The sequence below is a fragment of the Anomalospiza imberbis genome, chromosome 21, assembly GCF_031753505.1.
Source record: "Anomalospiza imberbis isolate Cuckoo-Finch-1a 21T00152 chromosome 21, ASM3175350v1, whole genome shotgun sequence".
Lineage (NCBI taxonomy): Eukaryota > Metazoa > Chordata > Aves > Passeriformes > Viduidae > Anomalospiza > Anomalospiza imberbis.
In genome coordinates, this window is record NC_089701.1 from 3849736 (window position 1) to 3871651 (window position 21916).

Here is a 21916-nt window from a genome sequence, read left to right on the forward strand (position 1 = left end):
GGGCGGCGGGGCCGGGCCGGGCCGGGCCGGGGCTGCCATGGCCGCGCTGGTGCTGCGAGCGGGGCCCAGGCTGCTGAGGGAGCGGCGGCGCCGGGGGAGCCTCGGGGCAGCGGGGCCGGGACGGGTAAGCCGCTGATCCTGTCCTTCGATCCCGTCCCCTGATCACGTCCCATTATGCTGTCCTCTCATCCTGTCTTGATTCAGTTCCCTCATCCTGTCCCCTGATCATGTCCATTCATCCTGTCCCCTCATCCCGTCCCCTCATCCTGTCCTGATTCAGTTCCCTCATCCTGTCCCCTGATCATGTCCATTCATCCTGTCCCCTCATCCAGTCCCTTGATCCAGTTCCCTCATCCCGTCTCCTCATCCTCTCCCCTGACCATGTCCCCTGATCCTGTCCTGATTCAGTTCCCTGATCCTGTCCTCTGATCCTGTCCCCTCATCCTGTCCTGATTCAGTTTCCTGATCCTGTCCCCTGATCATGTCCATTCATCCTGTCCCCTGATCCAGTCCCTTGATCCAGTACCCTCATCCTGTCACCTCATCCTGATCCAGTCCCTTGATCCAGTTTCTTCATCCCATTCCCTCATCCCATCCCTTCGTGCTGTCCCCCGGTCCTGTCCCCTGTAGGCCTTTGTTTCTGTCAAGAATAGATTAAGCTGTTGTGTGTTTGCTGATAGCGTGGATGGAAGTTCATTGCTCTGCTGTAGGCAGCTCTGTAACGGAAATTTTATCTTATTTCATTTAAATCCTAGCCTAACCCACAGTGTTTCACAGGCAGTGGCTCATTTGAGACTTAAATCAATGGATCATCAATCCCGCAATCATCAATCACTGATATCACCTAAATGCAAGTTTTATAAAGCAGCAACATTATAAAGGATCTTTCTTATTCTGTGTAGGCATCACAGTGCTTGATCAGAAGAACATTTTTTGGATGCCCTCTAACTAAAGGAGGTTCTGGTCTGGTTCAAAAGACTAAAGGTAAGAAAATATTTGTCTGGGCTTCTACCCTGTTTCACCCTAGTACCAAAATGTAATATTTCCTGCAGGAATTTGGCATCTCTTCTCTGAATCCTGTTCTTCATTCTGGTTTTCTGTAGATGCTTGTTTGAGCTTCTGCAGACCACGAAGTTCTACAGCAGCTGCTGACAAATCTGGAGAGGATGCCTTGCTGAAATGGGGCCTTCTCCTCGTCCCTCTGACCACGTTCGGTCTCGGCACATGGCAGGTACAAATAAATATTTCATTTTTTCGAAAAATGAGCACTTGAGGACTGTCACGTTTTTCCATCTGTTTGATCTAGTTCAGACCACAGGCAGGTTTAAAGATTTGCTGTTATTTTACATTTCTGTTTTCTAAGTGTCCTCTTGTAAATCTTTAAAGGAAGTATTTTATTTTACTCAAATTAAATAGCATCTATTTTCATATCTTCAATTACCCTGATTTAGGCCAGGTCTGATGAGAAAATTATGACCAAGATTTTAAGGCTTGCTGGGGTTGTTACATTGCTGTGTTCTACCCTAAGGAGTTACTTTTGTGTTTGTTTATTTCCAGGTTCAGCGGCGCAAGTGGAAATTAGATTTGATTGCACAGCTGGCATCAAGAATCACAGCAGATCCCATCCCTCTGACATTAGAGTATGGAAACAGGGATGGTTTGTTGTCTACAGAGCACTGACTGGGAATATTAGATATGGACCATGAACTAATGAGCTTGTGCTGAACTGACCTGCATGAAAAGGAAGGGATGCAATGGAAACTGGGATGTGTCAGCCAATTAGAAAGAGATACTGATTATTTATTTATTTATTAATAAAAGGATATGTCAGTTCTTTCCTATGAGATACTCTAAATGCATGAGGAAGGATGAATCTCTGTTCAGGAGAATGTGGGATGTAATTAATAGCATTTTTAATCCTGCTGGGGAAAGAGGACTTGGGTGTCTGTGATGTCCCAAAGGAATTTTTACTGCAAGAGGGAGTCTTGGAGCAACAGCAGGCCCTGCCCCAAATGTGGAGCAGTTGAGTCAGATGGGAGAGAGGTTTTTAAGGTCATTTGGTCACTGGCACAGCTCTCAGAAGGGCTCAGTTGTTGCATTTCATGGTCTGGGATGGGAAAGAAATGCTTCCCATGGCTGGATGCACAGGCAGTGAGTCCACCTGCTCTGTGATACCTGGGTTGCAGATACTATGGATGCTGGATGCTCCTGTGTACTCTGGATGCTTCTGACCATCTCTAATTGATTCTCTGGGACAGTTGAAATATATTAAGCCATATTCCATGAGATGTTTGTCTTCTGCCTCTGTTTGCCAACAGGTTCCACCCAGAGCCAAGCATCAGGGGAAAGGAGAATCCCGCAATAAAATCTCCCAATTGAATTCACCTAGCACAGCCATGATTTTGTTTTCCTCTTGTTCCATGCAGCCCCATGGAACTGAAGGAGTTGGAGTACAGACCTGTGCAGGTCAGAGGGCGTTTTGACCACTCCAAGGAGCTCTACATCCTGCCCCGCTCCCTGCTGGACCCCGAGCGGGAAGCGCGGGAAGCCGGGAGGATCACATCCCACCCGGAGAACGGAGCCAACGTCGTCACCCCCTTCCACTGCACAGAGCTCGGGTGAGTTAGGAGAGCCCTGCTCCACGGGAGCACTCACTTCTCCTTGGAAAATCTGAATCCTGGTGGTTAGGTTTGTATCTATCACTCACAGAATGACAGGTTGCAAGAGACCTTAAAGATCATTGAGTCCAACCCATGTCCCAACACCTCAACTAAACCATGGCACTGAGTGCCCCATCCAGTCTTTTCTTAAACACATCCATGGATGGTGACTCCACCACCTCCCCAGGCAGACCATTCCAGAACTTTATCCCCCTTTCTGTAAAAAACTTCTTCCTAATATCCAACCTATATTTCCCTGCCTTGAAAGGCATTTCTCAGTCTGTGACATCACTGAAGCTCAGTTTGAAATTGTATTTAAATTCATTTATAATGTGCATTCAGGTGACAGCAAAAGTGGCAGCAAACATGCAGGTTGCTTCTTTCTTTGGTCTTTAGTTCTAGGCAGCAGCAGGAATAAATTCCCTTTCACTCCTGAGCAGTGCTTCTTTATGTAACTCTAGGGTCACAATTTTAGTCAACCGAGGATTTGTGCCCAGGAAGAAATTGAAACCAGAGACCAGGCTGAAGGGACAGGTAAGGGGGATCCAGGGAATGGGGGGTGTTACTTTGTGCCCCTTGGTTACCCAGAGGCACCACTCACTAACCCAGAAAGTCAGGAGCTATGTTCAGCATCATGGGAGGTGATGTAATTAGTCATAGCACTTTCCACAGACAACAAACCTGTTTCTCACCTTTTTGTTAAGTAAATAATGTTTTACAAACAAGGAGCTGTTCTTGTTCTGCTTTTTTCCCTGCTGTGTTACAGCATTGCCCCACTGCAGGGAACAACCACTTCATTTATGCTCAGACCCTTCAGGTGCCACATTTTCCTGACAGGACTTGATGTATCAGAATATGAAATCAATCTTGAAACATTTTTTCTTTCTGCACTCCTCCTCAGATTGAAGATGAAATTGATCTCACAGGGGTGGTGAGGCTAACAGAAAAAAGGAAACCCTTTGTGCCTGAAAATAACATTGAAAAAAACCGCTGGCACTACCGGGACCTGGAGGCCATGGCCAAGGTGACTGGTGCTGAGCCCATCTTCATCGATGCAGATTTCAGTAAGTCACAGAGGAACCCAGCCCCATGTTCAATTTACATCACTCTCCCTCCCTTTCCCCTCAGTTCTCTTCCTGTGCTCTGCCAGCCCACTGTTTTGAAGGTGACAGGGAGCCTAGGAGAGAGCTGGAGAAGGACTTTTGTCAGGAGCATCAAAGATAGGACGAGAGGGAGTGGCTTCAAACTGCCAGAGGGCAGGGTTAGATGGGATATTGGGAAGTAGTTCTTCCCTGTGAGGGTGGGGAGGCCCTGGCACAGGTGGCCCAGAGCAGCAGTGGCTGCCCCTGGATCCCTAGAAGTGTTCCAGGCCAGGTTGGACAGGGCTTGGAGCAACCTGGTCTAGAGGAAAGCGTCCTGCCCATGGCAGGGGGTAGAATGAGATAAGCTTTAAGGTCCCATCCAACCCAAACCATTCTGGGATTCTGTGAACTTGGGAACACCACTGTCTGAAGAAGAGCAGGGTATCCACCAGATTTATCACCTTCCTCCCCTCTTACACACCGTGCAGCTCCATACTGTGTAGATAAGGATTTAACTTGGCTGTGTTGTCCCCACAGGAAGCACAGTCCCAGGGGGGCCCATCGGGGGCCAGACCAGGGTGAGCCTGCGGAACGAGCACATGCAGTACATTGTCACCTGGTAAGAACGAGCACATGCAGTACATTGTCACCTGGTAAGGACGAGCACAGGCAGTACATTGTCACCTGGTAAGGACGAGCACAGGCAGTACATTGTCACCTGGTAAGGGATGAGTACATGCAGTGCGTTGTCACCTGGTAAGGGATGAGTACATGCAGTGCGTTGTCACCTGGTAAGGACGAGCACAAGCAGTACATTGTCACCTGGTAAGGAATGAGCACAGGCAGTGCGTTGTCACCTGGTGAGCACATGCAGTACATTGTCACCTGGTAAGGATGAGCACATGCAGTACATTGTCACCTGGTAAGGACAAGCACATGCAGTACATTGTCACCTGGTAAGGACGAGCACATGCAGTACATTGTCACCTGGTAAGGACGAGCACATGCAGTACATTGTCACCTGGTAAGGAATGAGCACAGGCAGTGCATTATCACCTGGTAAGGATGAGCACATGCAGTACATTGTCACCTGGTAAGGACAAGCACAAGCAGTGTATTGTCACCTGGTAAGGAATGAGCACAGGCAGTGCATTGTCACCTGGTAAGGACGAGCACATGCAGTGCATTGTCACCTGGTAACAACAAGCACAAGCAGTGCATTGTCACCTGGTAAGGACGAGCACATGCAGTGCATTGTCACCTGGTAACAACAAGCACAAGCAGTGCATTGTCACCTGGTAAGGATGAGCACATGCAGTACATTGTCACCTGGTAACAACAAGCACAAGCAGTGCATTGTCACCTGGTAAGGACGAGCACATGCAGTGCATTGTCACCTGGTAAGGGACCAGCCTGCCTGGGGGACCTGCCCGGGCTGCTCTGGAGTGCCTGGAGCTCTTGAGCTACAAAGCCCACTTTGAACCTAAATAGCTTGTGCCAGGTGGTTTGACTTGGTTATTGCAGCTGTCTTAGGGAGGCCCAGTCCACCCTGGAAAGGTGCCAATGTGTGATTTTCTTTCACAGGTACAGTTTGTGTGCTGCAACTTCCTTCCTGTGGTACAAGAAATTTATACAGAAGCTACCTGTGTGAGGGGAAGGAAGAAACACCTCTGTGCTACAGTCAAGAGCAGACTTTTATGGATGACAGGAGCCCAACCAGTCATAAATAACTGAAGCACCTGGAATTCCAAAGCAGTTTCAGCAAACATGTTATCAAGCTGCAACTAAGACTTTAAGCAATCCCTGCAAACTGAGCTCCCACCACTGTGATTTGGCTGCAGCTTGGGAGCACTGAACTTCAACAGTAATCACAAGAATACATTTTTATATCATGGTTGGTTCTAAGCTACAATTTTAACATTTCCATTTTTTTCCCTTAAGACAAACCCAGAGGATTTTGTGAATCAGCCTATTTGCAGCAAGTAGTCCTCTCTGAAGTCAGGAATGGCTCACAGCAGTTGCAGCAAAATAAATAAAGGCCTCCAGGTCTTTGCCTTGTGACTTGCATCGTGCATCTTACATGGAACAGCAGTAAACCTGAATTAGAGGCTACTGTGGACACTCAGGTCTAGCTGGGGAAGGCAGCCCATGGTTTTGCAAGAGGATGAGAGCTGGTAAAAACAAGCAACTACCACAGCTGGAGCCTTGGTAGCCTCCACAGTGCCACCAGACCAAGTCAGCACTCGGGAAAGTCTTGACTGTTCCCCCCTCAGCCTGCCCTCAATGCCAAGAGGCAATTTAGATTTGCAAAACCAAGCCAGGCTTAAAAGCCAGAACTAGCCCAGCCCAGTCAACTTCAAAACCCTATGTGCAGCTGAGCTGCTGGGCTGTGTGTTCAACAGTTACTACACAGGACTAGTAATTAAGGAAGGTTATTCCAAGGTAAGTAATAGCCAGCTCTGTGCAGCCATTTCTGCCCAGCACTATTCTGTTACTGGATGGAAGGCACAGAAATACAGCAATGCCACTGTGCTACTCCCTGCCTAGAACACTCCCATGAACAGAGACCACTGAAACAGCTGGGGTTTATTATGTACAGGAAACACGGTGCAATGCAGTACATCTTCAGCCCAGCTTTGTAGCCAGCTCTTTAGCCTTTGCTTTTTCCAGCTTCGCAATGCGAGCCACCGATTTTGGACCCAGGACGTTCCCGCCCCAGTGACGACGGATCTGCAAGGAAGGGACAACAGGTTAGAGAGCTCATTCCATCTCTCACTGTGGCACTCCATTCTGCACAAGGGGAAGAGCTCCCTCCACCAAGAAGTCCTGCACATTTCAAACATTGCACTACATTTAGGGGCAGCAAAGAGAAAAGTTTAAAATCTTTCCCAATGAGGGATATTGGATTCAGCTATCCCTTGACTCCTGGATTTGGGATATGGAATTTAGGTAGCAGAAGCTGTTGTCCTCTCTACAATCCTTGCCCTAGGGCTGCTGTTTACTTCTAACCTGGTGACAGCTTTCACATTTTACCCCATCCTCAGGAAAGAATCTGGGTACACTGTAAGCAAACCTAAGTGTAACACATCCAAGTATAAATCCCATTTTTTTTGCTTCTGAACAGTGTAAAAATAAAAGGCCAGCAGCACAAAGAATCTTACCTCATCATATCTGTCATTGTAGTTGGTCTTGACAGCCTCCACCAGCTTTGCAAGGGCTCCCTTATCCTCCCTGTTGATGACAGTTTTAGTTCCTTTAGAGCCTTGATTTAACATTTCCATAAATATTTTGCCATAGAATTTGAGAGCTTCTAGTGACAACCGAATTTTTCAGGTTAAGCAAAAGCATCACTTACAAAGGGTTAACACTCAGAATCTGCACTGCTCAGATTTTAGAGTAACCACCCTTTTGGAAAACCAAAATAATCTGCACCTTCGGGATTTGATAGAAACATTTCTATCAGACACTACAGAGGTGGTATTTGAATGTTACTATTTCAGAGAGACCCAAGTTTGCTACCCACCTGCCCTAGAGCCTGTGCTTAGGGCAGTTTGCTTTCTCCACAAGACAATCAGGTGAGCTCCCAGAACACTTACGGGTTAACCTGGGTGAAGGCCACGGAGGTGCAGGTTTTCCTGTGGACCAGCCTGCCCAGCCTGGCTTTGCCCTTGATGATGCAGTAGGGAACCCCCATCTTGCGGCACAGGGCTGGCAGGAAAACCACCAGCTGAAAGGGAAGGGAGCGCTGAGTTACTGAGGGAGAACATCCCTTCGTGCTGCCTGCCAGCCTGGGCTGTGGCAATTGCTCAGTGTTAAAAAGCTCGTTTTGCTCTTCACTGCTGCTTCAGGTGAAGAAATTCAAAACATCATTGCAAGTGCCCAACCTCACTGTCCAACCAGGACAATTGCAAACATGCACAAGCATCCAGTTCTGGCAAATGTGTATTTTTTTTTTTTTTGTGCATTCTCTTTCATGCAGATTGTCCTAAAATCCATTTTTGCCTTAAAAACACTTCTGACCCCACCTTAAGTTACACAGGTAGCCTGTACCATGCTCACCTCAATAGGGTCTACATCGTGGGCAATAACAACAAGCTGAGCTTTCTTGTTCTCCACCAGAGTTGTGACAGTATTAATACCTGAAAAACAAATTCTAGATAAGCTTTGATTCCTCTCAGTCCATTTTCAGAGCTTTCTTGCAAGCCAACTCTGATTCCACAGCACAGCATCACTATGGAAGTTACAAAAACTTCTCACATCAGTGGCACAAAGGCATTTCATGGACAATTTGCTAAAGCTCAGGGTTAAAAAGCTCGTCTGTTTTGCTCTTCACTTTGAGCTCAGGTGAAGAAATTCATAACATCATTGCCATAGCTTGTCCAAGGCTGGTTGAAAAACCAGCTCTTCCATCAGTTTTCTCTCTCACAAAGTCCCACACTCCCATATTCCATCAGCTCAGGTACAAAGTTACCTGCTCGGAGGACTGGTGGCCGCTTGGTTGGAGCATCTCCCTTTCCTGCAGCTTTCTGCTCGGCACGAGCCAGTAGCCTCTGCTTCTTCTCTTGCTTATTTTCAGGCCTGTATTTGTGTGCCAGCTTCAGAAGCTGCGTGGCTGGAAGAGAACACCTACTAATTAGTTGCATGACCTGAAAATCTAAGTGTTCTTTTTTAAAAATACTGCAGTGCATCAGCGATCTTGGTGGTTGTCATCATGTTGGTTTTTTTTTTTACAGCAAAAAGTGATCATCATCTGCACAGTCCAAGAGAAGAGCACCCTGAGAGCCCCTATTTACATGCAGCTCTGATGGCACTGAGAGCTCCTTGACTGCCTGGACGAGGAAATGCCTGAGGACCTCCACAGCAATTATGGTTAGGGGTGGTGCATACCTCTTTTAAAGCAAGGAGCATCTATGAGGAGGAAGTTTTTCTACACAGATCCAAAGTTTTTTGCATTCACAGGAGACCCCTAAATCCCTTCTTCCTTCAGTGCCAGTTTTCCCCCAAAACCTGCACTCCCATAGATGTCTCAAGCAATCTGTTTATACCACCCTGGGTAGTTCTACATGAAGCTGGAAGAATGGAATCACTGTTAAGATTTAATGCAGGGTTTGGGTCAGTAAATAAAGCTTTGGTATTTTCTATATCCCTTTTCAGGGTACACAGCAGCAATCCAAGATTTAAGCCAGCAAACTGACTTTGACACCACCCTGGTCACTATTAAAGCCTCCCTAAAACACTTCCAGGGACACAGCCCAGCTCACCTTTGTTAAGCCTCATTTTGGTTTCTTTCCCCTTTTCTGAGGCACATCCCATTTACAGCCCAAGCCAAGAGAACCTTGTGGGGCACGTCCTCACCTGTCTGGCGGTCCAGGGCCTGGGTGAACTGGTTGATGGCAGGAGGCACCTTGAGGCGTTTGTAGAGGATGGACCTCTGCCGCTGCAGCCGAATGTAGCGCGGCCATTTCACAAACCGGGTGAGGTCACGCTTGGGCTGGATATCCTGTCCTAAAAAAACACAGCCTTTAGCTCAGGGCTGCCCCAAATCCAGAGCAGCAGCATGGCAAGGGCACAGGAGCATCAGTGATCTTGGTGGTGAAGTGTCAGCACAACCACTCAGATAGCAAATATTCTTTCACATCATCTGCGCCTCGTACAAGAGCAGCACTGCACAAAGTCTGCAGTGGTTTTTAGTGTTTATAACTTAAGACATCTGTTCAAAGAACAAGAAAAAACCATGGGAGCAACTATCCAAAATATCCACTTACTCACCAATGCCAAAGTTCTTGGGCCTCTTCTCAAAGAGGGGATTGACAACCTTCTTGGCCTCCTGCTTCTTGACTACAGCAGGGGCTGGTGCCACCTTCTTGCCCTTGGCCTTCTTTCCTTTCGGCTGCAAGCAAGAAACACACTCTGCCTTCTTTTGCCTCCAAAACGTGCGTGCTTGGAAAAGTTACCATCCCACCCTAGAAATGTGTTTATTTTCCCAAGCATTTCACCAGCCTGGCGGCCTCCCATGCTCGCCCTGCTCTCCCAAAGAGAGAGGAAATCCTTCGCTCTACACTTACAAGGTTTATAAACCACCCCCAGAGGGAAAAGGATTAAAACGAGCGTGATGATCGCTTCCCCGAGAGCAGCCGAGATGCCCCCACGGCGCGTTGCTGACCACCGGGACACGACCTGCCCCCGGAACGCCCTGCGGCCTGGCCGGGCTGCCCGAGCCGCCAGCAGCCGCAGGCTCCCGGCCCGGGCTGCCAGGCTCATACGCGGCCTTCCCCCATCACCGCAAATCGGGCACGGAACACCGCTCCACCGCCTCCCCCGCCAGCCGAGCACCCTCGCGGCGCTGCCGCAGCCCATCGGCGGCGGCGGATGACAGCGGGCGGCCGCGGATGGCGGCGGATGGCGGCGGATGGCCCCGACCCCCCCCCCCCAGCGCCGCCGCCATCACTCACCATCTTGGGCGGCGAGAGAGAAAGGCGGAGCGAGGCATGCCGGGAGATAGCCACGGCGCGCGAGCTCTCGCGAGAGCGCGGGAGGGCGGGGCGCGGGCCCGTGAGGCGAGGGCGCGGCCATGGCGCAGCCCCGCGTGCTGCCCCAGAGCAAGGAGACCCTGCTGCAGTCCTACAACAAGCGCCTCAAGGACGATGTCAAGTCCATCATGGACAACTTCACCGAGATCATCAAAACGGCCAAGGTGGGCCTGAGCCCCCGTGGGAGCACCCCGGGTGCTAAGCGGAGAAGGGCGGGGGTACGCGAGGAGGAAGGGGCTGTGAGGGGAGAACCTTTCGTAGAATCCCCGAATGCGAAAGGCTTTAAAGGGACCTGAAAGATTGTCTCGTTCCACCCCCTGACATGGGCAGAGACGCCTTCCATCACACTAGGTTGCTCCAGGCCCTGTTCAACCTGGCCTTGGACGCTGTGTGAATTGAACTGTAATTCACATACAGATGTGAGTTTCACATGCATCACGTGTGATCTCATTTCACATCTATAGGAAATTCACACACATATCCACACCTATAGGAAATTCACACACATATCCACACCTATAGGAAATCCACGCACATATCCACACCTATAGGAAATCCACGCACATATCCACACCTATAGGAAATTCACACACATATCCACACCTATAAGAAATCCACACACATATCCACACCTATAGGAAATCCACACACATATCCACACCTATAGGAAATTCACGCACATATCCACACCTATAGGAAATCCACACACATATCCACATCTGTAGGAAATCTCCACACATATCCACATATATATTCCCCTATATTGCATCTTATAACACAGTAATTGTCTGTTTGAATTTTAAATATGTAGAGGTGAATTTGTGTACTTTTTTCTTTAGATCGAGGATGAAACTCAAGTTTCTCGAGCAACCCAGGGTGAACAAGATAACTACGAGATGCATGTCAGAGCTGCAAATATTGTGAGTAGCACTGTGGGCAGCACATCCTGCAGAGGCTGTTGGGTTCATTTTTGGATCTTCATAACACTCCCAAGGACTGCTGCCAGGAGAGTAACTTCGTGGCTGGGGAAGGTTGGGTCAGAATTCTGCCAGAATTCTCATGTTGTGTGAGTTTTTATTAAAAGTTTGGGCTGAAGGAGCAGCTTGGGAGATCTTGGAACTGGAGCAAAGCCCAGTTCTGCTGTGTGATCAGCCCAGTTCTGCTGTGTGATCAGCCCAGTTCTGCTGTGTGATCAGCCCAGTTCTGCTGTGTGATCAGCCCTGTTCTGCTGTGTGATCAGCCCAGTTCTGCTGTGTGATCAGCCCTGTTCTGCTGTGTGATCAGCCCTGTTCTGCTGTGTGATCAGCCCTGTTCTGCTGTGTGATCAGCCCTGTTCTGCTGTGTGATCAGCCCTGTTCTGATGTGTGATCTGCCCTGTTCTGATGTGTGATCAGCCCTGTTCTGATGTGTGATCTGCCCTGTTCTGATGTGTGATTTTTCTCGCTGCTGCAAGGTCCGAGCTGGCGAGTCCCTGATGAAACTTGTGTCTGACCTGAAGCAGTTCTTGATCCTCAATGATTTCCCCTCTGTGAACGAGGCCATCAACCAGCGCAACCAGCAGCTCAGGAGTCTGCAGGAGGAGTGTGACAAGAAGCTGATTGCACTGCGGGATGAGATCTCCATTGACCTGTACGAGCTAGAAGAAGAATATTACTCTTCCAGGTACAAATAGGGCAGTGGACTCTGCCTTACAACTCCAAGCCTTTTTGGGGTAGTTAGTCCAGACCGTCAAACAGCCCTTAGAGTGTAGGTGTTGAGAATGTTCCCAAAAAATTTTCAGTCCTACTTTTAATTAGGTCAAACTCTTTTTCTTCAACTAAACCAACTGCCTTTTCCTTGTAGATACCCTACAGGGTTTAAATGTCCTGGTGAAGGAGGTGTTCACAGCATCCCGGGTTTGATAGGTGATTTCCTTAGGCTTCTGTTGTAATAATTAGAAAAGAAGATTAATTTCCTTGGGGGAGATCCCTCTAAAGGAGCCTCTGGCTCTCTCCCTGCAGAGACCAGCTTGCTGAGCTGGGTCCTGATGTCAGCTGATGTCACCTCACCTTCGTGGTGAGTCCTTTCACAAGTGACCTGGTCACACATTGTGCCTTTTCCTTCACAGCCCACTGCCCCAGCTGCCTCCAGTCCTGCTGGGGTCAGCATTTGCAAGGAGCAAAAAGACTGGCTCAGTTTCATTCAATTATGAAGTATTGTGATAGGATTTTCTAAGGAATGACTTATTACTGATTTGTTTGTGGGATTTTTACTATTTTTAAAAGCCTCTTATTTAGCAAACAGACTTTAGAGAATTCAGACACTTTATTTTTTTTTGTCATGCACTCCAGCACTTCTAGTTAATGATGTATTTAATGAAAGCAGAAAAAAACAAATGTAAACCTAGTTATTTTGGCTGCACTTTCCAAGCTAAGTGAAGTCAGTGCAATAATTCTAGGACTTTTAAACAAACAAACTTTAAAAAATCTTACTTAAAATTTTACTGACCAAATTTTCTATGTTTGCCTTTTCCATTTTTCTAAGAATGCTGAATGCCTGTAGCCCCAGCTAAGTCAACTAAATTGCTCAATATCTTTGAAAGTAAGGCCATTGTTTATGAGTAATATATGTATTTTAAGAGTAAAAAGATAATTATATGACACAGCTTAGAGGTAAAAGTTTAGAGATGTTTTCCCAGCTTTATTCAGTTTTTTGAGGAGGTTGTGATGATCACAAACCCAAGCACCCGTGCAGGTGCTGCTAGGTCCATGACATAGCAGTGAGCTTATCCAGAGGAATGTGGTGTGGGATGAGAGTGTCCCACATGTGCCAGGCATGCTTCCCTCACCCTGTCCCCACACTGCCACCTCTGTGTGCTGCTCACTCTCACTTTGGGACTGAGGGGTTCTGGCCATGCTGGCATGGTCTGTTCACCTGCCCAGCCCCAGGTGCCACATAAAGCAACCCTTGCTGGCAGAACTAACACGGAAGCACAAATCTTGGTGTACATCAGATGGTTTTGCCTTCCTGCTCTTATGGGTCATGAGGTGAGGAAACCTGGCAGCTCTGCAGAGCTGTGATCTGACACTTGGTTATCATGTAGCACTTGGTCGTTTGCTTCCTCCCTTCCTGTGCTCTTTCCTGTCTTTTTCTGCACCAAAGAAATTGTGTCTGTGTAAATACAGAAACAGTGATTTATTCAAAGTCCTTTTATAATTAGAATACTACAATATTTTTAATGAAATCTTATTGTCTAATGTGGGGGAAAGGGTTTCTGTTATGTCACGGCCATGTTTCAGTGGCTGTCAACACAACAGCCTGTTTGCCCCCAAAGGGGTGTTCCTTGCTGTCCTGGGAATGCCTGGTCAGTTGTAGGGTCAGGTGTTTGCCAGGCTTTTTATGTGCACATGGGGCTTTTGATGAGACCCAAAAGCAAGTCCTTGAAACTAAACCCAAGAAGATTGTCCTGCAGGAATCTTTGCTTTCCTGCCCTGTGATCGAGTAGTTTTCTAGAGATGTCCCTCTGCCCTCAGACTGGCTGGGTGCCTCAGGGGAGAAGTGAAGTCACTTCCACGCCCTGAGGAGCCCTCCCAGGACAGAGCAGCAGGCTGGCCAGTGCTCCTGGGCTGTGCAGAGCTGCTCACTGACCCTGACTTTTGAGGAGTGTTAGCTGAGAGGTGGAGCTTAGACTCTGGAACTGTTCTAGCTGGGGCAGCAGGAGAAGCAGTCATGCTTCTGACACAGCTGAAACGTGGTTAGCAGCTCCCCTGCCATGATGTGTGGATGCTGTGGTCAGGTTCTCCTGGGAAATCGTGGCCTGAGGTCTATGACAGAACATGAGTCGTAGTTCTGGTTCAGTCCTGATGGTCTTTGTTAACTGAACCCAGCTCCACTGTGTTGGGGACTGATCTTCCAAGGGATTTTACGGAAGCCCCAGATATAAAACCTGTATCCACTGCCTTCTCACTTCTCCTGCAAAGCCAGCTGGGTGATGCTGCCAGAAAAGAGCTCAGCTTGCACCTAGTGCTTTGTGTGCTTGTTCCCCACAGTGGTAACTGCAAGTCCAGCTTGCCCTCTCATCCTAACCCCAGACCTGCATTTGTGTTCCATTGCTCCCTCCTCTGAGATCACAGGAGCTGTCTTGAGTGTGGGGTTAAATCTCACCTGTTTCATGTTTGTGCAATATGAACTGTCTCATATTTCTATACTTAAAATATTTTCCTAAGCATCAGTCCATACATTACAAATGTAAATAAAGCTGCAACAACAAAATCACTTGACCCACTGGGTTTGTTTTTCTCTGAATGCAAGCTGCTTTTTGCTCCAGCACTCACTTTGTCTTGGGTGTCTCTTGTGCGTGCAGCTCCTTCTTCTCTTTGGGATTTGTGTTGGTTTTGTTCCAGTTCCTTCCACGTTTCTTTTTAGTTTTGGCCCCTCCACATTATGTTTTCCTCAGAGTATGGGCAAGAATCAGCCAGTTGTTTAATAACCTTATTTTCCCCACACTGCTGGTTCATTCAGAGTTGGAGTCCAGCCAGCTGCTTTTAGAAGCACTGTTAGCTCAGGCTCTTTGGGAAAAGGGCAGGAGCTGTCAGTATTTTATAATCAAACTGGGAAGCTTCAATGGAAGACCCAAACCTGTGGAGCACTTTTTTGAAAGGGCAAGGGTGCAAATAGGGTTCTTTTTTATTGTGGCAGGGACAGGCCCCAAAACAATTGTGGCAGGTTTCTTTTCCTGAAGTAAAATTTAAAGCAGGATTTCTATTTTCTCCTCACATAGGTTGCAGTCTAATTCCAAGTAAAGTAATTGAGGGTAAGGTCCATGTTTCACTCATCTGTAGCAGAAGTCACCTATTTGGGGGTGCCAGGACTTCATCTTAGATCTTTTCAGAGACTTGGAGTGTCTGGATTAGAATTGAGCCTCTCTTTCAATTTGTAGCCACAGTTCTCTAAAATTGCCCCAATCCTCACCAGGCCCAAGAGATTTTAGGACCGGCCCTTAGGGGGGTTGTCTTAGGGAAGGCCAGTGTCACATGACTTAGGATGATTTCATGAACACAGACCTTACAGACCTTACATCCAGCATTTTTTTTTTTTTTGCCATTTTCTTAATGCTTTGCTTCTGTCTTGCTCCCTCCACCCTTTCCATCCCTCCCCTTCTCTGTCACCACACCTGCTCTCTCCTCACGGGGGTTGTTTGTTCTGGAAAGCTACAGTCTGTGTGACAGCAATGATCTCCCACTGTGCGAAGCCTACTGGAGACAAGACTTTGCCACGCTGTCCCCCGAGAGCCTCTCGATGCCTCTGGCAGCTGCCGCAGCCGAGCAGAGCGCTGCCACCTCGCAGAGTTCCACCCCGTCGCACCCCCACGTGAACGGGCACGGGGCGGGCCCCGCCGAGCATTCCTGAAGAGCATCCGCTGCTGCCGGGTGCGGTTCATCCCGGGATGGCCCCCTGCTGCAAGTCTTCCTCCTGCTGTGCTGAGCAAGCGGCTCCTGCTGTCGGGAGGAGGCACTGAGGCTGTGCTGGCAGGGCTCTGCTTCCTGCATGGCTGCAGTGCTTCCTCCACGCCAGGACCTTGCCAGGAGTGCTCCTATCCCTTGAGAGATAGAGAAATGTAGACACAAAGTGAATTTCATTATAACAAATTAGAGTCAGGCTTGTTTTAACGTGATAGTTCCATGTAGAGTTCATTAGAAGTCTTAGAAGTTTGTTTCCATGTGAGTGTTGGGAGTTGAATTTCTTTGGGTAAACTTGAGCCAAATGTGGGGGCAGTGAATGTGTTGGGGTTTTTACTCTGCTTCCCAAGGTTATTGACATTCTGGCTGCTTTAAAGCTCTCTCAGGATTGGCATCTGACAACCTCTGGTCTACTCTAAAGAGTCTTATATTATTTTTACACAACAGTCTTCACTGTCAAAATGCTTTACAAACTTGAACTCTTGATTTGGAAGGAGGTCTCCCAGGAGATCCTTATGGAAGAGCAGTGTTCCCCCCTTGGAAGAAGAAAAGGCAGACAAGGATCAGCCTGAGGGATCAATGACGCCACTTGCTCAAAGCCACAAAGAGAAGCAGTGTCATGCTTTAGTCAGTTGATTCCTTCCTCAGTGTTTACACAGAAATTCCTGTTAATGTAGTCTGAGCTAACATGGAGCCACTGCTTATGTTGGCTTTTAGTTTTGTCTAATGAAAAAATCTTGAGAGCAGTGAGAAATACTCGGTTACTCTCAGTTTCCTTCCAAAGAAACACATTTGGTGCTTGGTCTGCAGCTGTTCAGCAGCTCAGCACATCTTCTCTCCTTTTGTGGTGGCTCTGCCTTGGCTCGAGCTGTGCAGCTGAAAGGGAGATGCCACTGAACTGAACAGTGTCACCACAGCTCGTGTCATGGGCACCACAGAGCCACCAGGGCATTCCAACTGAGCTGAGCTTCCCCAGCTTTCTGCTGTAATGTCTCATTTCTTAGGATGTGAATTTTTGCTATTATTTTTGGGTTTTTCTTCCATTCCATTTATTTTTGTAATTAGGTGATTTAATAAAACTGACTGTTTTGTATAATTTTTAAGGCGTGTGTTTTCAGCCATGAGGCTTTGTGAAAGTGTCACAATATGAGCTTGCACGAGTGAGGAGGGGATGTGCTCCCTGCAGCTGTTGCCGTACATGGGCTGCAGAAACCATCACGAAACTCGCCCGTGCTCTGGGGACCTCACCCCGGTGCAGGGGGAAGCTCGGTTTTGTCCTCCAGTAAAGGGAGGTTTGGCAAAGCAAGGTTTGGGACCTGCGGCGGAGGCGAACCGGGGGCTGCCTGCGGGGCTCCGGGGCGGTGTCTGCAAGGAGCGGGGGTTGCAGCCCCCCAGGAGAGCCCCGAGCACCCCTGGTGTGGCTGAGGGACGCCGCCGGTCCGCGCTGGCCGTGCCCAGCCCGCGCAGCCCCGGCGGGGGCGGCTCCGGGCGCGGCGGCCGCGGCCGCTCCGTGCGCCCGGCGCTGCCGTCACTTCCCGGCCGGCGCGCTTCATCCATCACTTCCTGCCGGGGGCTCCACGAGGAGGGCACCGCGGTCCCCACGCTGCCCCGGGCAGCTCTGGGACCCGGGGTGGCAATGGCCAGCCTGGCCGCCCAGGACTCCTACCTGCAGGGCTTGGCCAGGAGGGCCGGCGTGCAGCACGCCCCGGAGTCGCGGAAGAGGAAATTTGGTACTGGAACTGTAACGCTTCGGTTCTGTCCTCTCCGGCCGGTTTGTGGGAGGCTGGGCGCGACAGCCGTGCTCCCATGGGGTGCTTGGCCCGGGATTGTGCCGGTATCTAACAAAAAAACCAATCTGCTCAAACAAGGAGCTCCCGAACACGTTGCGCACATTGTACTGGGAGGCCTGGAAGTCAGTGGTCTCCATTCACTGTGGTGATGGATGTGGAGAGCTGGAAGTGTACAAGGATGTTTGGTCTAATTAAATAAATCCTGAAACGTGTAATTTTTGAACATTTTGACATGCCGTTGCGATGCTGGAACATTAATGTTCAGTAGTAACTGAATGTTATGAGTGGGAATGTAGCATTGTCCTCTTTTGTGTAATTTGTTTTTGCCTTCTAGTGTCGAAGCCAGGCCAGCCTGAGGATGCTGGCAGACAGGTCAAAAAACAGAAGAAAAAGAAGCCCAGGAAGCAGACTGAGAAGAAGAATGCTCCTTCAGCCAAACAGGTGGTTTCTAACACCAGTAAACCCACTCCAGGACAGAAAGCAGCCCCTCAAGCCAGCAAATCATCTCCACAGGGTGGTACACAGAACAGAAAGGAGAGTTTGCCTACAGGTAAGAATTCCAGCTCTGCCATGGTCTGATTAAAGTGATCTGGGCTGAGCTGGCTGCTTTTCACTTGCTTCACACAAGTCTAGTTCGGAAAGCCTAAATTGAGAAATTGAGGTTGCTTATTTCATGTGCCCCAGAAGCTTTTGCCTATGGACAGGAATTTGTGCCGTCACCACTGGGTGGCTCTCTGGAAACGGTGTTTAACTGAACTGCGGAGGTTTTGTGCATGTGAGTAACTTTGGGAATTACACGTGGATGCAATCCCTGTCCTGCCAGCTCAGCTTTCCTTTATGACAATGAAAAGCCAGATCACAGAGAAAAGATGTCCTGAGCCTCTCTTTTCCACAAGCCTGGGACTTGTCTTTGGTTTGCCAGGCAGCCCCAGGGTATGCCAGGCCCACTGCTGGCAGTGTTGAATGATAAAAGGGGAAATTCTAAAGAAACCAGTGAAATAAAAACTCTGGGTTTGTTTGGATTTTCCGTTCCATTCAAAGCATCTCAAGAGTTCCCAGAGTTTTTCCCATAGCCAGAGAAAGTGCTACTGTTCAGCTGATGCTGCTTTTCAAGTATTTTTGTTTTCTCCCTCTCATTTTCAGGAAGTAAAGGTGAACTGAGTTCCCCTTCTGTTTCTGCAATCAGTCTGTTGCGTCAGAGACTCCACGAGAAGATTAAAAAGGCTTCTGGACAGGTATGGGGATTCTGAATGTGTATCCATGTGTGTGTTTGTGCACTTGAAATCCTCCCCAGCCTCCCAGGGCATGTGGGGACAGCATCTCACAGGCGCAGGGTCTGAGCTGATTCCAGCTCTTAAGGAATTGCCTGTAGGGATTGCCAGGTGACCTGTGTATGTTCTCTGGAAAAACCTGTGAGAAAAGATGGGGTCAGCTTCAAAGAGAGCGTGCCTTTGGTGATTCTTAGGAAAAAGCAAAATAGTGAGAGCCTGCAAGGGAACAGCTACGGGCTGTTGAGGGAAAGCAAAGGGTTTGAAATGTTGTTACTGTGTTCAGTGTCTCTAACAGCTGAGTCACAGCTCCACATCACAGGTGGTGCTTCTTAGGAGGAGTTTGAAATCAGGAACTGGGGGACAGCCCACTTTTACTTCTGCTTTAACCCTTTAAGGCTTCTCATTCATGTCCATCCTTCTTCTTAGGATAATGCCAAGGAGTTAACCCCTGCAGTCCTGGAGAAGAGGCAGCGAAGGAAGTATGAGAGAGAGAGAAAGAAACGCCGGCGAAAGGAATTGAAGATGAAGGCAAAAATGGAGAAGAAAGAGACTGAGGAGGTACCAGCAGAGCCAGAAAACAAAAAGGAGGAAAGCAAAGCTGAGATTGTCTTCAACAGGGTTGAAGTTCATGAAGAGAATGAGTTAAACAAGATCCAGAAGAAGAAAGAGAAGAGGAAAGCGGTGAAAGGCAATATCACTCCTCTGACAGGCAAGAACTACAAGCAGCTGCTGAGCAGGCTGGAGATCAGGAAGAATAAACTGGAGGAGCTCAAGGAGAAGGACGAGAAGAAAGCTCAGGAGCTGGAGACCAAGATAAAATGGACAAATGCTCTCTATAAGGCAGAAGGGGTGAAGATCCGTGACGACGAGGAGCGTCTGAAGGAGGCCCTGAAGCGCAAGGAGAAGCGGAAAGCCCAGCGCAAGAGGCAGTGGGAGGAACGGACTGTGAGGGTGGTGGAAAAGATGCAGCAGCGGCAGGACAAGCGCAAGAAGAACATCCAGAAGAAGAAGAAGGAGAGGATAGAGAAGAAGAAAGCCAGGGCCCGGAAGAAGGGCCGAGTTCTGCCAGAGGACTTGAAAAAAGCTGGGTTAAAATGAGAGCGAGGCGGCTCTCCTGCCATTGGGGTTCCAGGGTGGGCTGTCTGTCTGTCCCACGGGGCTGTGTCACTGTCCCAGGCTGTGGGGCAGGCACTGCCACAGCTTCCCAGCCTCATCATACTAAAAAAACAGTTGTATGTTTGTTAATAAAGTTTTCTATCCTAAAGAAACACCTTCTGGCTGATTTCTAATCGGAATTATTATTTTTCTAAAGGGGAAATGTCAGTTGCTGTCACTTCCTCTGATGTGCAGCACAGTGTGTTTGCATCCCCTGGGAATGGGAAAGAGGAAAAGGCAAAAAGACCAAACAAGGGATTCACCTCAACACAAAGATACTGCAAGTGTCATAAAACCTTTGCTTATATGAACTTGAAGAATACCTTTGAAAAGAAGAGTGCATCTTGGATACATTTATCCTCCCCACTACATGAAAACTGGAAATAATTTTCAGTTTTAGACAGTGCTGTTCATTTATAAGTTATGTTTTGTCAGCATTAGGTCAATAAAGACATAAACACACGTGTACACGTGCATGGATTTATTATTGTGGGGCTAACTGATCTTTTTGGATCATCCATAGGACACACTGATCCTGATGGTAGAAGGATTGGCTCCAAGTCTGTCTTTGGCAATAATAAAAAATTAGGCAAAACCAAAACAAAACAAAAAATTCTGGCAACCACAGCTGCCTGCAAGGGTTTCTTCTCTGCACAGTTAACCAGTGCAAAATTGTATTTGGTCATTTCCAATTTTGTCCTTTATTGTTGTTTATACAGAAATACAAATGTGAACTTGAGCAGCTGTTTGCCCAGCTCAGGAGGGAAAGTACAGCTTGGCTGCTGGCAATTCAGCCTGGGGAAGATTGGTGGGAACAATCTATCCAGCAAATAAAGCAGCTCTGCCCCTGAGATCAGTCAAACCTGGCTGATGCCCTCCTGATCTTGGTTGGTGTGAACTGATAACTTGTACTGAGCTCAAAGAAGTAATAAATTGAGTCTGGCTGAATTCTCGATTCTCTCGATCTGGCTCTGGAAGAAGCTCTTTTTTACCTTGTGCCTAAAGCTGATGAATGTGCTGTGAGGGCAATGCAGGCTGTGCTGTGCAGTGCTTCCCAGCTGGATCCCTGCCAGAGCCCAGGCAACTCCCTGGTGCTGTAATCTGAGACTGCAGAGCCAGGAGCCCGAGCAGTGGATTTGTGCTAAACTCGTGTTCAAGCCTCAGGTGTGACTGAACACATTTGTGTTCCTGCAGCCTGTTCCACACTGGAGTCCAGCAAGGAAACCTCTCCCCGGGCACAGATGGAGCCCTCCCCATGGCTATCTTCTCTTTCTTCACTGTCTGAACAGCTCTGCACTCACAGCTTGCCACTTGAGTTGTAGAAATCTGAAATCCACGTTTGGAAATCTGAAATAGTTGCTCTGCAAAGAATATTTTCCATGGAACGGTCTACAAGTGAGGTATTTATCAGCTGTCCAGAATGCTTTCCAAGCAGGGCTTGAAGATAAAGTAATGCTTTGTTCTGGGAGGTCAAACAAGTTCATTTGGGAGTAACAGAGCCACTTTCAGCCATATCCCTTTCAAAAAACTCTCTGAACAAATTCGAGGAACCTGAGTAACTACTAAAATGCTTTAGCTCTGATTTCTATTTGGTTGGAGATTCTTTCATCAGCTGCAACCACATTAAATTTCTGTTTGTATTCATGGTAAACTGTAAATCAGTTGAGATAGACCTCAGTGAGATGGTTTTAGATGCAAAGGATGTTTCAAACTCAGCTGGCTCTAGTGCTCTGGCAGGTTTGTACCACAGAAACTGAAAATAAGGGGGGAATGCATCAGCTGTACTCCTAATGATGTAATATTTCAAAATATGTGTATTTCTCTTCCTGAGGGATTAGATGTTTACTCTGTAAAAAGACACATGGAAGTGCTCTATGCCCATTACAACAGCTGAAACTGCACTAAAATAACCAAACACCCACATATTTTTTTTTTTATTCTGTGTTAATTTTACTGCCCAATTTGAGGACAACTGTTAGTCCCCTTACCT

At 48.1% G+C, this 21916-nt stretch overlaps 4 protein-coding genes and 4 non-coding genes across 9 annotated transcripts; 3 read left to right on the forward strand and 5 right to left on the reverse strand.

Annotated features, from left to right (window-relative positions):
* Positions 1–37: 37 nt before the first annotated feature.
* SURF1 (SURF1 cytochrome c oxidase assembly factor) lies at positions 38–5803 on the forward strand. The gene is made up of 9 exons (XM_068211148.1): positions 38–124; positions 903–984; positions 1104–1231; positions 1558–1640; positions 2427–2618; positions 3122–3194; positions 3562–3724; positions 4280–4361; positions 5327–5803. The coding sequence occupies exons 1-9, from the start codon at positions 38–40 to the stop codon at positions 5391–5393; spliced, it is 957 nt and encodes a 318-aa protein (XP_068067249.1). The 3' UTR covers positions 5394–5803.
* A 505-nt stretch (positions 5804–6308) lies between these two features.
* RPL7A (ribosomal protein L7a) lies at positions 6309–10235 on the reverse strand. The gene is made up of 8 exons (XM_068211142.1): positions 10195–10235; positions 9512–9632; positions 9098–9247; positions 8214–8354; positions 7802–7881; positions 7339–7469; positions 6904–6973; positions 6309–6472 (listed from the first exon to the last, which is right to left on the reverse strand). Exons 1-8 carry the CDS (start codon positions 10195–10197, stop codon positions 6368–6370), a joined length of 801 nt encoding a protein of 266 aa, XP_068067243.1. The 5' UTR covers positions 10198–10235; the 3' UTR covers positions 6309–6367.
* Positions 7544–7617, reverse strand: LOC137486426 (small nucleolar RNA SNORD36). The gene has a single exon (XR_011005726.1). It is a non-coding gene; the product is annotated as a small nucleolar RNA SNORD36 (small nucleolar RNA).
* On the reverse strand, positions 8036–8113 carry LOC137486432 (small nucleolar RNA SNORD36). Its single transcript, XR_011005732.1, has one exon. It is a non-coding gene; the product is annotated as a small nucleolar RNA SNORD36 (small nucleolar RNA).
* On the reverse strand, positions 8426–8497 carry LOC137486434 (small nucleolar RNA SNORD24). Its single transcript, XR_011005734.1, has one exon. It is a non-coding gene; the product is annotated as a small nucleolar RNA SNORD24 (small nucleolar RNA).
* Positions 9316–9388, reverse strand: LOC137486433 (small nucleolar RNA SNORD24). The gene has a single exon (XR_011005733.1). It is a non-coding gene; the product is annotated as a small nucleolar RNA SNORD24 (small nucleolar RNA).
* Positions 10236–10275: 40 nt separating the features above from the next.
* Positions 10276–16813, forward strand: MED22 (mediator complex subunit 22). Of its 2 annotated transcripts, none has more exons than XM_068211144.1 (4): positions 10276–10436; positions 11112–11192; positions 11726–11934; positions 15462–16813. In XM_068211144.1, the coding sequence occupies exons 1-4, from the start codon at positions 10314–10316 to the stop codon at positions 15658–15660; spliced, it is 612 nt and encodes a 203-aa protein (XP_068067245.1). In that variant the 5' UTR covers positions 10276–10313; the 3' UTR covers positions 15661–16813. The 2 variants fall into 2 exon arrangements, with proteins under 2 accessions (XP_068067245.1, XP_068067246.1); XM_068211145.1 differs by having other exon boundaries at positions 15468–16813.
* A 475-nt stretch (positions 16814–17288) lies between these two features.
* Positions 17289–20041, forward strand: SURF6 (surfeit 6). The gene is made up of 4 exons (XM_068211138.1): positions 17289–17440; positions 17835–18050; positions 18644–18735; positions 19198–20041. The coding sequence occupies exons 1-4, from the start codon at positions 17347–17349 to the stop codon at positions 19867–19869; spliced, it is 1074 nt and encodes a 357-aa protein (XP_068067239.1). The 5' UTR covers positions 17289–17346; the 3' UTR covers positions 19870–20041.
* The last annotated feature ends 1875 nt before the right edge of the window (positions 20042–21916 follow it).

What these genes read in the sequence shown, in the direction of transcription:
- MED22 (XM_068211144.1), top strand. Translation starts at nt 10,314, where the DNA reads ATGGCGCAGCCCCGCGTGCTGCCCCAGAGCAAGGAGACCCTGCTGCAG. An exon ending in AGATCATCAAAACGGCCAAG is followed by an intron (nt 10,437 to 11,111) that starts GTGGGCCTGAGC and finishes TTTTTTCTTTAG; the next exon opens with ATCGAGGATGAAACTCAAGT. An exon ending in GAAGAATATTACTCTTCCAG is followed by an intron (nt 11,935 to 15,461) that starts GTACAAATAGGG and finishes TGTTCTGGAAAG; the next exon opens with CTACAGTCTGTGTGACAGCA.
- SURF1 (XM_068211148.1), top strand. Translation starts at nt 38, where the DNA reads ATGGCCGCGCTGGTGCTGCGAGCGGGGCCCAGGCTGCTGAGGGAGCGG. An exon ending in CCCATCCCTCTGACATTAGA is followed by an intron (nt 1,641 to 2,426) that starts GTATGGAAACAG and finishes TGTTCCATGCAG; the next exon opens with CCCCATGGAACTGAAGGAGT. An exon ending in ATGCAGTACATTGTCACCTG is followed by an intron (nt 4,362 to 5,326) that starts GTAAGAACGAGC and finishes TTTCTTTCACAG; the next exon opens with GTACAGTTTGTGTGCTGCAA.
- RPL7A (XM_068211142.1), bottom strand. An exon ending in GCCCAAGAACTTTGGCATTG is followed by an intron (nt 9,248 to 9,511) that starts GTGAGTAAGTGG and finishes GTGTTTTTTTAG; the next exon opens with GACAGGATATCCAGCCCAAG. An exon ending in GGCCCTGGACCGCCAGACAG is followed by an intron (nt 8,355 to 9,097) that starts GTGAGGACGTGC and finishes GTTCTCTTCCAG; the next exon opens with CCACGCAGCTTCTGAAGCTG.
- SURF6 (XM_068211138.1), top strand. Translation starts at nt 17,347, where the DNA reads ATGGCCAGCCTGGCCGCCCAGGACTCCTACCTGCAGGGCTTGGCCAGG. An exon ending in GTCGCGGAAGAGGAAATTTG is followed by an intron (nt 17,441 to 17,834) that starts GTACTGGAACTG and finishes TTTGCCTTCTAG; the next exon opens with TGTCGAAGCCAGGCCAGCCT. An exon ending in AAAGGAGAGTTTGCCTACAG is followed by an intron (nt 18,051 to 18,643) that starts GTAAGAATTCCA and finishes TCTCATTTTCAG; the next exon opens with GAAGTAAAGGTGAACTGAGT.